General features: G+C 42.5%; 1 protein-coding gene and 1 non-coding gene across 7 annotated transcripts in view; one reads left to right on the top strand and one right to left on the bottom strand.

The window, feature by feature from the left end:
• AGK (acylglycerol kinase) overlaps positions 1-17,122 on the top strand; it is a 95,421-nt gene that overhangs the window by 63,783 nt on the left and 14,516 nt on the right. For all 6 annotated transcript variants that reach the window (XM_052638795.1, XM_052638799.1, XM_052638797.1 and 3 more), the window contains 3 exons: positions 9,133-9,212; positions 12,033-12,090; positions 16,633-16,780. In XM_052638795.1, coding sequence (XP_052494755.1) covers positions 9,133-9,212; positions 12,033-12,090; positions 16,633-16,780 — 286 coding nt within the window. The remainder of the gene's footprint in view (positions 1-9,132; positions 9,213-12,032; positions 12,091-16,632; positions 16,781-17,122) is intronic.
• Positions 5,167-5,238, bottom strand: TRNAY-GUA (transfer RNA tyrosine (anticodon GUA)). The gene has a single exon. It is a non-coding gene; the product is annotated as a tRNA-Tyr (tRNA).

Below are 17,122 nucleotides of genomic sequence, written 5' to 3' on the forward strand. Positions count from 1 at the left end.
TTCCAGTTCTGATGAGATGGATGAAACTGGAGCTGATTATACAGAGTGAAGTAAGCCAGAAAGAAAAACACCAATACAGTATACTAACACATATATATGGAATTTAGAAAGATGGCAATGACGACCCTGTATGCAAGACAGGAAAAAAGACACAGCTGTGTATAACGGACTTTTGGACTCAGAGGGAGAGGGAGAGGGTGGGATGATTTGGGAGAATGGCATTCTATCATGTGTACTATCATGTAAGAATTGAATCGCCAGTCTATGTCTGATGCAGGATACAGCATGCTTGGGGCTGGTGCATGGGGATGACCCACAGAGATGTTATGGGGAGGGAGGTGGGAGGGGGGTTCATGTTTGGGAACACATGTAAGAATTAAAGATTTTAAAATTAAAAAAATAAAAAACTATTAAAAAAAAAATCAGTGTCAAAAAAAAAATCAGTGTCATGAAATCTTCTTTTAGAAGATTTAATCTTGAGCAGTTAAGGAAAACTAAAGAAATATCATAATTAAGATAGATCTTGGATTAGAAAAATGAAAAAATAGTGTCAGCTATAAAAGATACCAGAGATATTTTAATACGGATGATATATGGTGCCATGGTGTTATGGTTATGTCTGTGTACGTCCTTTTTCTTAGGAGACACATGCTGAAATTTTTTGAGTGAAATGTCATGAAGTCTGCAGTTTCTTGTACACACACAGATAAAGCTAATAGGAAATGTTGGCATGGTGAAGCTGAGTGTGAGGTAAAAATGGTGTTCATTGCACATATAAAAAGTTTTTTGGTTTGACATCTTACCAAAGGTAAAAGTTTGGAGGGAAGAAGCCCCAACAGCTATTGCAGGTTCTTGATCAGAATCTTCTAAAAAGGTTTCAATTCCTAGAAATTGAAAAGGAAAAGATGCTCTCGCTTGATAGCAGTTCTTTGTCATCTATATTTCTCCCCATCTGCCCGCCCCCCCCCCCCCACCAAATAATCCTGTAAACAAACAGTGAATCCCTCATACTTTACTCAGATTTGGCCTTAAAAATGTGTCAGCTACGTTCAGGTTGTCCTCCAAAGGTTACGCACCTTTTATATTCGCGCAGGTTTCCAAGTATCTGTGGAAGCGCTGTGTCACAATTCCAAGCTTCAGTCCTAAAACGCACTCTTGTTCTATAGCGTTCGTTATGTGCTTCTTTACAGTTGATGGACCTGTGAGCTTGCAGTCTGTTTTCCTTTTATTTTCCTTGTTCTTTCCAGGTTCTATGCAGTGACCTCTGCACTTTCCACCATGACCTTGCTGGTCAGGGTAACAGTGATTTAAGTTGCAATTGATTCTTTAGCATCTAATAAAGCTTAATTGTTTTCACAAAAGGTACTGAGAGAAATGTTAGGCTAGAAAAGGAAACTGCAGATCAGCATCTATGAAGATATTATTCTAAAATATTGTTACTATCAAAGGAATGAATCAGGGTAGATCTCTTAATAACTGAGTGAGTTACTGCTTCTCATTTATGTGTGAGAAGTTATACATTCTGAAATAATTAGGATTTAACTGGAAATTCTTGACTGTGCTTACATTTAAATATCTCGTCTCCTTTTTCTTTCAAATATACCAGTTCTGTGAATTGATAAAACCAGAGTCAAATTTACCACAGCCACTTTATATTGGTAACACACCCCGGGAAGCAGAAAACTTTAAAATCAATTCCCAGAAAACAAAGTACAGTAGCCCCTACTGTGGTTTCTGAGGCACCCAGCTAGGCTGAATTTGTCTTTTTTCTTTTTTCTTTATTTCTGGAAATTGCCTTCAAAATATGCTAGAAAGCATTATAGATGAAGCCTGATACCAGATTCCTCTTTTAAAAAACAAACTGAAACACAGTTAAACATATAATGGAAGATTCTCAAAGATTAAAAAAATGGCCCTTAGAAGCTCTAATAGTGCTTTATATTTTCATTGTAGAGTGTGAGTTCACATCTCCTTAGGTCCTCTAACTCAGAGAGGCAAGGTGTGTATTAGTGTCTTCATGGGACAGATTAAGAAATAAAGGGTTATCTGATCATAGACTAGCTGTGCTGGAGACAAAAGAAGGATTCTCTGTCTTATGGGCCATTGCTTTTTCCTTCAGTGCTTTGTCCAGGGGGGGTCACTGTTTGCCCCTCCCACATAGATATCGACAGTGCCTTGAACTTGACTTTAAAGTAACTACTGGAAAGATTTATGGAATTCTTTCTGGTTCTTTATTTTTGGTCTTTTGGTTTGACTCAGACTCTGCCAACCCAGAACCAAATGAGGAGGGTGGGGCAGGCGGTGAGAAGTGAGAAACTCCCCACCCTTCCCCACTGTCATTCCTGTCTCATCACATGGCTTCTTTCTGTGAAAGCCCCAGCACGGATCCTTCTCATACGATGATGCTTAGGGCTGCTTTAGAGCCCCTTCTACCCTGGGCTTCCCTGATAGCTCAGTTGGTAAAAAAAGAATCCACCTGCAATGCAGGAGACCCTCGGTTTGATCCCTGGGTCAGGAAGAGCTGCTGGAGAAGGGATAGCCTACCCACTCCAATATTCTTGGGCGTCCCTGGTGGTTCAGCTGGTAAAGAATCCACCTGCAATGCGGGAGACCTAGGTTTGATCCCTGGGTTGTGGGAAGATGCCCTGGAGAAGGAGACCCTGGGTCCGATCCCTGGGCTGGGAAATATTCTGGCCAGGAGAATTCCGTGGACTGTATAGTCAGACACAGCTGAGCCACTTTAATTTTCTTTGCCTTGCTTCTTTTTCTTCATCTAAAATCCTTAAGATTCCTAGATCAGGCAGGTGTCTGGTTGACCAGGATTGTTTTCTTTTCACTGTTCTGTTCCAGCCAGCTCTCCCAGTTAGTTACTTTCCTCTGCAGAGCACAAGGCCATTCTGTGCACGGAGTCGCTCTGTCCAGGGGAGCCTCTGACTTGGTGCAGCGTGTCTCCTCTGCTGCCAAGATCTGGCTCTGCACCATCTTTCTGTATCCATTCTTGTTTTATGACCTCTCCATTTCATAACCTATCAGCCAGACCTTCACTGCTGAGAAGGCAATGGCACCCCACTCCAGTACTCTTGCCTGGAAAATCCCATGGATGGAGGAGCCTGGTGGGCTACAGTCCATGGGGTTGCTAAGAGTCAGACACGACTGAGTGACTTCACTCTGACTTTTCACTTTCATGCATTGGAGAAGGAAATGGCAACCCACTGCAGTGTTCTTGCCTGGAGAATCCCAGGGACGGGGGAGCCTGGTGGGCTGCCGTCTATGGGGTCGCACAGAGTCGGACACGACTGAAGCGACTTAGCAGCAGCAGACCTTCACTGACCTAAGATACAGTGATGCTTTGTCTGTTGGCTTCCACTCCATCCATTTGACCTTGCTTGTTTTTGCTGGACTCATGTGTTCTCTAACTGGGACCAGTCTCTTCGGTACTGAGCCTCAGACCTCTTCTCATCCTGAAGGCTCTGTACCCATCTGCTTCTCTAGACTCTTCACACTCCTTTCCTATTGTCCAGAGCCCTTTATACCACTTGCTAGAACAGCACCTCAGGTCTGTGGAACCTTAAGGTTACAAGGCTTTTCAGTTAGTCTTAACAGGATAGTCCCCAAATTCTTCCCCCTACATGAAGAAAGGGAAAGTGGTTTTAGAGCACCATTCAGGAAATCTTGAGTACTTTATCTCAGAACTTCTTGCCTCTGCTACATGCTTTAGAATAGCATTTCCCCAAGGAATCTATTATACTTATGCAGGATGTCTTTCCAGAGAGGGCTGCACAAACGATTCAGGAAAACGGTATATTGTATCTCTCCTCTTGGAAATCTATAATGTACATTAACATATGAAAGACTCTAAGAAGAACTGCAGTCAACATAACTTGTTTCAAGCCAAATACGTTTGCTATTTCCCAGCCTATTTCAACGTGGAATCTTCTGACATCAAAATCATCAGCATCAGATGTAACACTTAAGATCTTAAAAGACATTTGGGAAATGTTCCCATGGATACAGCGTACTATTCACGTAGTGTTGTTTCTCTCCCTTAGGCTAGAACACTCTTTCTCCTCTAGTTTCTTTCCTTTCTCTCTCCTCTTCTCTCCAACCCCCTTAATCCAGGCTCTTTTTTTATTCTGTTTTTATTCCTGTTAGGGAAGGACTGGTGAAATCACTGTGGCATGCACTTATTGTATTGTAAGCTAGTTTTCTTCCTCAGTTGAGGGACCTGGTTTGTTTCTCCCTTTTTAATTAGCATGCATCTTCCCTAGTCCCAATACTGTATGATTCAGCCTTGTTCATTCTCTTTCAATCCTATATAGTGCTTAGGTCACTGTTGAGAACCTCCTAGGTATATCTGCAAAAATTATAATGAGTAGATAAAATAAACCAGGATTCATATAAATATAGATGTATATACAGATATACACATGTATATATGCTGAATCAAAAAATATAGTTACATTGCATTAAGAAAAAAGTTCCCACCCACTACTTCCTGCCTGTGTGAACCACCAGTCTGTTTTCTGTATCATCTATGAGCTTGTTTTTTTTTGTTAGGTTTTTTTTGTTTTTTTTTTTTAATGATTCCACATGTAAGAGAGATCATACAGTATTTTTCTTCCTCTGACTTACTGCATTTAGCCTGATGCCCTCAAGGTCCATCCATGTTATCCCAGATGGCAAGATTTCATCCCTTATTTTATGACTGAATAATAAATAATGAGCATGTCTGCATGTGTGTGTACACGTGTGTGTGCACGTGTGTACATGTGTGTGTACACATGTGTGTGTGTGTACACGTGTGTGTGCACGCGTGTGTGCATGTCCCACAGTGTATCCATTCATCTGTCAGTGGACACTTAAGTTGTTTGTGTACCTTGGCTATTGTTAATGCTGCTGCAGTGAGCATGGGGTGTGTATATCTTTTGAGTTACTGTTGTGCTTTTGGATAAATACCTAGACGTGGATTTGCTTGGTCACATGATAATTCTATTTTTAATTCTTTGAGGATCTTCCCTACTGTTTTCCATAAAGTGAAAGTGAAGTTGCTCAGTCGTGTCTGACTCTTTGCGACCCCATGGACTGTAGCCTACCAGACTCCTCAGTCCATGTAATTTTCCAGGCAAGAGTACTGGAGTGGGTCTCCATTTCCTTCTCCAGGGGATCTTCCCAACCCAGGGATTGAACCCGGGTCTTATGCACTACAGGCAGACGCTTTACCGTCTGAGCCACCAGGGAAGGGGCTTCACTGTTTTCCATAGTGGATGCACAAATTTACATTCCCACCAGCATTCACAAAGGTTCCCTTTCCTTCGCATTCCTAACAGCATTCGTTTTCCTATCTTTGTGATAATAGCCTTTCCAGTAGATGTGAGGTGTTATCTCACTGTGTGTGATTTGCCTTTTCTGATTAATGATTCTGGGCGTCCTATTGGCCATCAGTATGTCTGTTCCTATGCTTTGCCCATTTTTCAATTGGATTGCTTCTTTTTTCCTATTGAGTTGTATGAGTTCTTTATGTATTTTGGATATTAACCACTTATCAGATATGTGATTTACGAACATTTTCTCTCGATCATTTGGTTCCCTTTTCATTTTGTTGATGATTTCCTGTGCTCTACAGATGCTTTTTAGTATGATGTAGGCAATGGCACCCCACTCCAGTACTCTTGCCTGGAAAATCCCATGGACGGAGGAGCCTGGTGGGGTACAGTCCATGGGGTCGCTAAGAGTCAGACACGACTAAGTGACTTTCCTTTCACTTTTCACTTTCATGCATTGGAGAAGGAAATGGCAACCCACTGCAGTGTTCTTGCCTGGAGAATCCCAGGGACGGGGGAGCCTGGTGGGCTGCCGTCTATGGGGTTGCACAGAGTCAGACACGACTGAAGTGACTTAGCAGCAGCAGCAGCCCCACTTATTTATTTTTGCTTTTGTTGCTTTTGCTTTTGGTGTCAGATTCAGAAATCATTGCCAAGATTTATGTCAAGAAGCTTACCCTCTACATTTTCTTACAGGAATTTATTGTTTCAGGTCTTCTATTTCAGGTCTTTAATCCATTTTGAATTAATCTTCGTATATGGTATAAGCTAATGGTCCAGTTTCATTCTTTTGCATATGACTGCCAGTTTCCCTAGCATCATTTATTGAAGACATTGTCCTTTCCTCATTGTATATTTTTGGCTCCTTTGTCACAAGTTAATTGACTATATATTTGTGGGCTTATTTCTGGGCTTTTAAAATCTGTTCTACTGATTTTTGCATCTGGTTTTATGCAAATGCCATGCAGTTTTAATCATTACAGTTTTGTAATGTAGGTTGAAACTGGGAATTATAATGCCTTCAGCTTTGTTCTTCTTTCTCAGGATTGCTTTGGCTATTTGCATTTGTGTGTGTGTGTGTGGTTCCATGAAAATTTTAGGATTATTCTGTTTCTTTGAAAATGTCATTGGAATTTTGATAGGGATTACATTGAATCTCTAGACTGCTTTGGGTAGTATGGACATTTGAACATCAATAATTTTTTCAGTCCAGGATCACAGAGTCTCTTCTCATTTGTTTGTGTCACTCTCCGCGTCTTTCATTAATGCCACGTAGTTTTCAAATTTCACCTCCTTGGTTAAATCTATTCCTGGATACTGTATTCTTTTTCATGCAGTTGTAAACAGGATTGTTTTCTTTATTTCTCTTTCTCAGGTTTTGTTATTAGTGCATAGAAATGTTACAGGTTTTTGTGTATTGATTTTATATCTTGCAACTTTACTGAATTTCTTTATTACTTCTCTCATGTCATATGTAAATAGTGATAGTTTTTCTTCTTCCTTTCCAATTTGATGTCTTTATTTCTTGTTCTTGCCTAATTGCTCTGGCTAAGACTTCCAGTACTATGTCAAATAAAAGTGGTGAGGGTAGACATCCTTGTCTTTGCTGTTCAAGATCTTAGACGAAAGGGTTTCAGTTTTTTGCTGTTGAATAGGATGTTAGCTGTGGTCTTGTCCTGTATGGCCTCTATTATGTTGAAGTGTGTTCCCTTTATACCCACTTTATTGAGTTTTTTTTTTAATCATAAATCATTGTTGAATTTTATCCCATACTTAAGTGTGTTCCCCTTATAGCCACTTTATTGAGAGGTTTGTTTTCTTTTTATCATAAATTAATGTTGAATTTTATCACATACTTTTTCTACATCTAGTGAAGTGAACATATGATTTTCACCCTTCTTTGTGTTAATGTGTCAAATCACATTGACTGATTTGAAGATGTTGAGCCATCCTTGCATCCATGGAATAAATCTTACTTCATTATGGTGTCTGATCCCTTTAATGTATGGTTGAATTTGGTTTGCTAATATTTTGTTCAGGGTTTTTGCATCTATATTTGTCAGGAATAGTGGCTTTTAATTTCGTGTTTTGTCCTTGTCTGATTTTGGTATCAGGGTAATGCTGGCCTCATAAGGTCAGTTTGGAAGAAATCCCTCCTGTTTTTTTGGGAGAGTATGAGAAGGATTCGTGTTAATTCTCCTTTGAGTATTTGATGAAATTTACCAGTGAAACTGTCTGGTCCTGGATGTTTGTTTGGTGAGAGGTTTCTACTGATTCAGCCTTCTAACTAGTCATCAGGCTGTTCAGATTCTACCTTATTCTTTAAAATGCATGGATTTTCTTAGACCTTACGTCGTGTTTCCCTGACCATCTGTCTGCTCTGTTCCCTCACTCACCATGCAGTTGCACCCACCCTGTACTTTCACAACACTCGGTGCATGTCTCTCTTCCTTGGGCCTACTGCGTATTTTTATTGTCTGTGTCTGTCTATCCCCCCATTATACCTTGAGCTTTTTGAGGACAGACATTTTTTATTGCTAGTTCCTAATATATACTGTAAATATCCTTAATGATTCATGGAAAAAATGAGTAAATGAACGATTAATAGAGTGAGAAAGACTCAGGCCCTGCTATCTTCCACAGTATGCACTTGGCACCCAGGAGACTAATACATCCTCGCCTTGCCCGTCATGACGTAATCTTACCATCACCTCTTTGCTCTACTATTTCTCTCTTCCTCTACTGTTTCTTCTCTTGCTCAAGCAGGTACAGAGAGCAGAAAAGCAAATCTGCTTCAGTGGATAGACAACCAAGGAGTGAGAGGCCAGTGTCTTTTCCTTGTAGACTGGCCCTATTTGTGTATGGTTCTCCTAGAAGACCCTCGCTTGTTTCAGCATAGTGGGAACAGGAGTGAAAACGGACAGACGTCCTCTCCTAAGAAGATTTAGACACTTTCTCTCGGCCAGCAACTTAGAGTGCCAGGAGTCTCCTCCAGTTCCTAATCTTCTTCTTACGCTGGTTCTGATGATGGCACAGTGGAAACTGACCTGGTTCTGTGCATGATTAGCAAATTCTGTGGAGTTGTGTCTAGCAGTTGGCAGCTCTCTTTAGAATGTGGGGGTGCCTTTGGGCTTTTGCTGCAATTCTGAGCTATAGGGAATGTCCCTTTCAAAATTCAGATGTGTATATTTTCATCTAGAAAAAAGTCCAGCATGGAGTATAAACTCTTAGAGACAGTGGCATTGTTAATGTTTATTTTCTATAATAGGTATTGCTAAACTCGCTGATTTATTAGACTTTGGTGATTATAATATGCAGTATTTGGCCATAAAGCACTGAATTAAACCTGAATCACTTTGCGTCCTGATTTGTTATGACAAATACCTGGCTGTATCTTCGGAGACTCAGGTGAAACATTCTGGAGTACATACCAGGACTCTGATGATCTTGCTTTACAACTCTTGGCCCTCCATAGAGAACACAGATTTAAATGACCTCGGACAAGTACAAGTGAGAGAAGATCTGGCTGACCCGACTAATTGGTCCAAGAATCAGCATAGTGATTACAGGCTGAAGTATGATACCATGTTTTCTTGCCGGCAGATTCATGACGCCTAATACATGAATGTTGGTTTCATTTTATTTCATTACTTTTACTGAGCACTCAAAAGAGTTCATTTCTTAAATTTGGAACATCCCTTTTGGAATTTTGTTTTGACGAAACATAGGCTGTGAACGTTTGCTGGCTACTTACCTGTAGAGAGTTCCAGGTTATTGTCATTAATTTAAGTGAAATGTATTTAATTTCCAGGGTGAAAAGGAACAGCCTGTGTTTGCACTCACCGGCCTTCGATGGGGATCCTTCCGAGATGCTGGCGTCTCAGTTAGCAGGTAGAAGGGCGCTGGGTTAACCAGTGGTGGTTTTTAAACATGTTCTTACTCCATTCCTGTCTTTGAGGTTTCAGTATACAGTGATCTCGGAATACATGGGTTGGGCCCCATGGTTGAATTATGTATGAATAACAGAAGTGAAGTTTACATTCTGTGTGCAGAGAGGCTGGGGGAAGTCCCAGTTTCCTCCACGCTGGCTGAGTGGTAGCTCAGGATGAGCAGTGTCCACCTTTCTTTCTAAACATCATATGTGACCGGGGAGAGGGAGGCTCAACTAGACCAGAGGGGCACTGGGTGTCGTCTCCTCCCACTGCCTGCTTAGCTGGGTACCAAGTGCAAGGTACCACTGGGGCTGCAGCTTCCTGGAGCTTTGACAGCCCTGGGCGGAAGACGCCCTTTCCCCCAAGAGGTGTTCTTTCTGAATGCCTAGCGGATTCACCGACCCCAGGCCGCCTCCTTCAGAGGAGGGAGAAAGGCAGAGACCTGGGAATGCTGGAAGGTGGAAGAAACAGGCCTGCGGAGGAGGCGACGAGAGGGCTGCTGGTGGCTTTTCATGGCAACCTGCTTATTTTGGTGAATTCACTGTGTAGCATGAAACTGCTGGCTCGGAAAGAGGGTGTGCCCTGTGCTGTGTGCCGTGGAGAGGCCGCGTGGGCAAGGCTTCCCGAGGTGGGGCTGGAGGAGACAGGGCGTGAGGTTCGCTCCTAGCTGGTGGGCGTTATTTTCTTTCTTTACCTCTTCTTGACAACATGCTTACAATTTGAGTGTAGTCTAAATGAACGGTGATTGAGCTCACACACAGCTTAGAAAGCTCTCCTTCACTTTGTAGGCATTCTCGCCATTTTCTTTACAGAAATCCCTCTCATTTATCCCACATGGTTATTCCTGCTAGTGATGTTCCTGACAGTGGACTGTCAAAGGAGAGAGACCACTGAGTTACATCACGCACTGCGTTCCTGTGTTTGCAAGTATGCACGGTTATCTTCATCCCACAAATCCTCTTGTATCTGATCTGTAATCTCACGTGACAGCAGTTTACCATGAGGAATTGCTTAGTTTCCCCTGAGAAAGTCTGGTGAGAGTAAATTACTCTCTTTCTTTTGGCCACACGACGCGCTATGTAGGATCTTCCTTGACCACTTGGGGTTCCTTGACCAGGAATGGACCCCATGCCCCCTACTGGAGAAGTGCAGAGTCCTAACCACTGGACCACTGGGGAAGTCCTACATTGCTTTCTAAGTGTATTCAGCACAAGCATAGGTCAGCCCTTGAGGAGTATCACACACAGGCCCATGTTCTGTTTCATTTCTGAGCCTGGAATTTTAAAATGCTGGCTATTATTGTACCTGGACTAGAACCAACCACTGAGTCGCTCTGTGTGTTATGGGAGAAACAGTAGGGGTGCAAGAAGCCATTTCCTAGCTGACCTCGCACAGTATCAGTTCAGAATAAAGTTATTTATTTATTTCTAAATCAGTTTAGAAATAAACTGCCTTGGCTGGGAAGTGTTTCTGTCTGGCTACCCTGGAAAAGAAGCAAAGCATCAAGTGAGCTTTCCAACAAAATAGCAGAAACAAAAACATTAGATAATCAAAGCCGTCCTTAATAGCCTGGTGGTGCTTACTGGGATAATAGTTAGAATGGTTCTGCTCTGCTCGTTGGATGGCTAAACTCCATATTCTGGTGTTCAAGACCAACTTAATCCGTCATCATCCCTAACTGCCGAGTTCTGTGCCTTTGTTTAAAGCTTTTGCTCTGGTGATTACTCTAAGCGCTTCCCGTGCTGTTTCTCCTTGTCCTGCCTAGAATGATGTCCTTGCCTCCTCCTGTGTCTCCATCCAGCCCAGGTTTCTAGGTCTCACGCCCTCACTTTGTTCTTGTGCGATTTGTTGCGCAGGTGTGGCTGCTGCAGTGATTTTAGGGCCGTAATGATTTCTTGCGCCTTCTTGACTCTCCTTACGAGTAAATAGTGATCACTTTATACCATGTCATAGAAATATGTTGACTTGTCGTTCTCTATTATACTGAGGGGCCTTATCTTCTCAGAAGCCCGCAAAGGCAAGAATTTTGTACTGATTCTATTGCTTCTGTTTCCTCCATATACACAGTAAGTGCTAAATGAGTGCATATTGATTCGAATTGAATAGGGAGCGGTTAAGGTGGGCTGGTAGGTGAAAGAGAGACATTTTAAGAGAGAAGTCTACTTTATGCCACTTTTCTAAATCCAGCCAGACATCCTTTTCTCTTCAGTGGCTTTTAGGAATTTAGCAATATGAAGTAGGCCCTCTTTACTCCCAGGTTTCACATTTGCCATGTTGAAGCTGCATAACGTGGGTAATGCAAAATGATGCTGATTTACAGATTTTAATTGTATGTTTGTGTGTTGAGAGAGAACGCAGTGTACAGCATGCAGCCATTTAGCTCACGAGTAATACATCAGCACCCACATCTACGTCTCGTCGTGGCTTTATCCCTCTCCACTCATTCAGAGTGCGAACTCAGCTGTGTTCCACGGTGGAAAGTACGTATTACAGTGATACCTGTGAATTTAGAGATTCAAGAAGACTCTGATTATATATCTCATAAATTGTAAGGATTTAGCTGCTGTATAACTAATTATGTTCTGTTTGACATGGTATTCAAATGCAGATTAAAAACTTACTGTAATACTTTTTTATGCTGAACCACAATCTCCAAACCACCAGGGCAGACACTTCTGGCAGAGGTGTAATTCTAATGTATTATCTGTCCTGAATGGTATCTGGCACATTGATAGGTTTTTTAACAGTCTCATCAGATTTTTATCTTGCTCTTTCTCAGGTACTGGTATCTTGGGCCTCTAAAAACCAAAGCAGCCCACTTTTTCAGCACTCTTAAGGTAAATGCAGGCTACAGTATTGAAATTTGCCCTCTGGTATTTTGTTATTCCTTTGTGATGTGTGTATTTGGAATTTTTAAAAGTTTCTTGTTATAGATGTATACGGCATGCTCCTAAAATGGGGCCTATTTACTTACACACAAATCCAGAAAGCATTCCTGTTCTTATATTTCTCATCTGGCAACTTATTCTCTATTACCAAGCCCATATTTAATTTCATTTTAGTATTTCACTTCCCTTTGTTCACTCACTCTTACCAAACAAACCTTGAACACAGTGACCTATATCTCATTGATTACTTGCAAGTGTGCCTATATTTGTATCAAGAAATGAACTAAAGATTTGTATCTGAATACACCATGAAATTAAAAGATGCTTACTCCTTGGAAGAAAAGTTATAACCAACCTAGATAGCATATTGAAAAGCAGAGACATTACTTTGCCAACAAAGGTCCGTCTAGTCAAGGGTATGGTTTTTCCAGTGGTCATGTATGGATGTGAGAGTTGGACTGTGAAGAAAGCTGACCTCCGAAGAATTGATGCTTTGAACTGTGGTGTTGGAGGAGACTCTTGAGAGTCTCTTGGACTGCAAGGAGATCCAACCAGTCCATTCTAAAGGAGATGAGCCCTGGGATTTCTTTGGAAGGAATGATGCTAAAGCTGAAACTCCAGTACTTTGGCCACCTCATGCAAAGAGTTGACTCATTGGAAAAGACTCTGATGCTGGGAGGGATTGGGGGCAGGAGGAGAAGGGGACGATCGAGGATGAGATGGCTGAATGGCATCACGGACTCGATGGATGTGAGTCTGAGTGAACTCAGGGAGATGGTGATGGACAGGGAGGCCTGGCATGCTGCGTTTCATGGAGTCGCAAAGAGTCGGACATGACTGAACAACTGAACTGAACACCTAATCGTCTGTGTAATATAGTAGGCTTCAAACAATGCTTTGTGCTTCAAACCATGCTTAACTAGCCAAATATGTGTAGAGGTTGCTGCATTGAACAGTCCAAGTATGAGACCATTGCCATCATAGGAGAAAGTTCTATCAGGCTATGCTGTTATAGGCTATACAGTGAAAAATATTGGCATAGAGAAAAACTCAACAATGTATGTTAATGAAAACGCTAATAGAAAAGTCATAGTTATCTTGTACTACATACCATGTTGAGCTTTTATGCACACGAAAGTAGTATATTTACAGTTTGGATCTGAAAATTGGCAGATGAAGTTTAAATGTAGTCAAGAGTTTGGTTCTATCTAATGTTAACATTCAGAGTATCGAATGGGTTTGAAATTTAAAAAGTAATGTATGTCCATTGCAAAACATTTGTAAAATATAGCTCTCTTTACCCAGAGCTATCCAGTTAATCATTAACAAAACCATTAAAGTACTAGGGGTAACCAATCTATGTGATTACTAAAATGAACTTGGAGTGGTGGGGAGCAAGGACTTTCTATGCTAAAGGCAAACTGTGTGAGTAAAATGCATGACTGTTGTTGCTTGGGGGAATAATTTCATTGGTGGAATATTCAGGAAGAAATAGAGTAGCTCTGTATTTAAGTTGTAGAATCTGGGACCATATAAACTTTTTCTATCATTTCAACAGCAGACAGTATTGCGTACCTATTGGGTGGCAAGCCCTGTTGCATAATCGGAATACCAGGTTGACTAAGACAGGTGTCATGCCCTCAAGAAGTGTTTACACGTCAGGAGTGAGGGCCTGGTAAATCACCAGTTTGGCAAATGCTTGGAGAGAAATAGGAAAGAATAAGGTGGAAGGAGCCTTTACCTCTGACTGAAGGTCAGTAGAGTCAGCCCAAAGAGGGTGACACTTCAGCCAAATTTCGAAAAATATACAGAACTAGATAAAGGGCGTTCCAAGAGCAGGGGTCAGGATGTGTGGAGTCACAGAGATGTCACATGGTGTTTACTTATGGCCAGCACAGTGGAATGGCTTGCGGGCTTATGGCAGGTTTTGACGTGGGATCTGACCTTTATCATTAAGACACTAGAGAGTCACTGGATCTTAAACAGAGGAATGACAGGAGGAGGCTTTCACTTTGGCAAGAAATTGTTTGGCAGCAGTATGCAAGAGACTGGCATTGGTAGTTACAGGCAAAGGCATCAGATAGAAGATTGTTAACACGGTCCAGGTGAGGAGAGATGAGGTCTCGACAAGGTGGTAATAGCGCACACTGACCCCAGAGCGTTGACTACAGAGGCACTATCCTCGAAAGTCAGAAGGAGCAGGGAGTATTCCCAGGTTTCTGGCTCGAGGGGCTAGAGTTTGGTGACTAGAATTTTCCATGAATGCTGATAATATTAGAATTGGATCACGTTCGTGAAGAAAGATGAAATTCTCAGTTTGGCACGTATCGAGCTTAATATTACCAGTGGTACAGGCCAGTAAAATCATACAGCTATGACTTAGATCTGGAATTCAGAGATATCTGGGCTGATGAAATAGATTTAAATGTCGTAAGTGTATGACATTGAGCTATGGGTTTGTTGAAGTTACTGTTGAGAATAGGTGGGCAGGAATAACCATCATTTTAAAGAGCCTGAAATGATGCCCAGAAAATCCAGAAAGAGACTCTGGGAGGAATTACTGACATAGAAGCCAATGAAAAAGAGAACTTCCAAAAGACAGCGAGATTTTAAGAAGCAGCATCAAAGAGCAAAATAAAGAGAGGAAAGTAAGGATCCGTTGAATCTGGCAACCCCTGCAGGTTTGGTAACGTGTTAGGTGGAGAGGCCGAAGCCAAATTGAAGAAGTTCAGGAATAAACCGGAGGTACAGACTGGAGGCAGCAGAGCGACTCCTTTAAGAAACTCGACTTTGAAGGAGAGGAGACTGAAAACAGCAGAAGGTACTGAGAAATACGGGTCAGTGGAGCATTCTCTTTTTGTGTTTTTTAATTAGAGAACTGTTCCTGTGTTTACTCCCTGAAGCAAAAGTAAAAGCGAATGGGAGGGGAGGAGAGAAAGGGCACCAAAAACACGACTGACTCGGCCAAGTCCGTAAGCAAGAGGGAGTGGATCAAAGCCCTGGACTAGCCCCAGACAGGGGGAGGGACACCTTTTTCCTTGAGCCAGGGGAGCAATAAAGCAGAGGTCCAGATGAAAACACATTTATAAAGAGGTGAGGCAGTTCTCCCTGATGTCCTTGTTTTCTTTCTGAATGGTAGGAAGCAAGGTGATCTTTTGAAAGCGAGGTGGGTGGGGAGTTTGGAAGAAGGATGAAAATAGGAAGGTTTAGAAAGATTATCAAGTGACATAGAAGACCTTAGACCAAGAACTTGTTGTGACGTGAGTATGCTCACTTGGGCGGTTGTTTTCCCTGGGTCGGTACGCAGCCGGAGGGCCTCATCTCCCCCTCTGATAATATTGAGCCACGATGTAGAAGTATAGACACCTAGTGACAGATTGATCCAGAACTGAGGCTTTTCAGGGTACATGTTAGAGAAGGAAGACACGAGGGCCGAAAGCGATAGAAGAATGATGTAAAATCCACTGTTAACCTGGTTGGTGCTGAGGACAGCTGGAGAGGCCAGGAGCTGGGACTGTCTGAGAGCCCGGTGTGGTTAGAGTCTTCAGGGGCCCCCAGTTCATAGCCCTCTCTTCCTCCTCTGACTTTGAACCAAGTTATGAAAACAAAATGCAGAAACAAAGCAGATGGAAATTGACATACTGGCTTTATCAGCGTCAGCAGGAGTGAAGGACACAGCGTGGACACGTGGTCACAATCTGATTTCCTCACAGTCCAAATTGAATTTCTCCACTTAAAAGATCTCCGTCAGGACAGAGACTGCTAAGTAAGCCCACTGCATGAGGAATCAATGGATGTGTGACTCCGCAGGACTCTGATCACTTCCAGAGAAAGAAGAGAAAGGTTGGGTCTTTCTGGACTTGGGAGGAGTAAGAGATGGAGTGAGAGAAGTCAGAGTTAATTGTTACTGTTTTGTAATTCACCACGTGGAAACTTGAGAACAGGGGAGTGGTTCACCCTGAGTGCCACTGGGCACAGAAATATCAACTGGAAGAATAAGGGAAGTGATTAGATAGTGGGATACCAGGGCTTGAGAGTTCTAAGATGGAATAGTTCTGGGTACTGATAAGGACCAGGATGTGGCCATGGAAATGGGTTGCTATGTAGGTTGGAGGCAAAGTCAAGGGCTGAGAGGCTAGGGTATTATTTTAATAATCCTTGAGGACACTGATGAGACCCAGGATGGTACTGGACTCGGGATGCCAGGAAGAGGACAGATCTGGAGTGTGAGAATGATGGCCTTTGAAGCAGGAACGAGAAGCCGTGGGCTGGATTTCGAGGCCAGACCAGTGCGGCCTCTGAGTGGAACATGCTTCCCGGAGTGAAGGAAGTATGTGATGCAACTAGATTTCACCTGTCTCATGTTTGTGCCACCATCTCTAAATGAATGATAAATTTCTTATGGTGTGATTCTGTGCTTGTTCATATTGAGAAACTCCAAGAGTTTGTAATTGTGTTGCATGATAAACGTTTTTTTCCCTTCATTGAAAGGAGTGGCCTCAGACTCATCAAGCCTCGATCTCATACACGGGACCTATAGAGAGACCTCCCAGTGGAGCAGAAGAGACCCCTCCCCGGCCCTCTTTATATAGGAGAATATTACGGAGGCTCGCGTCCTACTGGGCACAACCGCAGGGAGGTGAGGAGCCTGGAGACGAGGTTGGAAAGCCCTGGGCAGCTCAGGACTGCCTGAGGCAGACCCCACACTAGTGTCAGACCCTCACAGAGTTGGGGAAGCCTAAACTCAGCCTTCATTGTGCACAGCGCAGGCCCAGACCAGCAGCAGCAACATCCCGTGAATGGGAACAACAGCCTGTGTCATTCCTGACTCCCAGCGACTCCCTCTTTCTCTCGCCAGCCTTTATGTTACTGTAGCTGCTTTTGTTGGGTTGTCTCAGGCCTAGAGATTCCGTTTTGAACCTGGCTGTTTATCCCATGTATAAAAAGTATGAGATAAAGAAAATTAAGCCTGGGAGTCCAC

The sequence above is a fragment of the Budorcas taxicolor genome, chromosome 4, assembly GCF_023091745.1.
Source record: "Budorcas taxicolor isolate Tak-1 chromosome 4, Takin1.1, whole genome shotgun sequence".
Lineage (NCBI taxonomy): Eukaryota > Metazoa > Chordata > Mammalia > Artiodactyla > Bovidae > Budorcas > Budorcas taxicolor.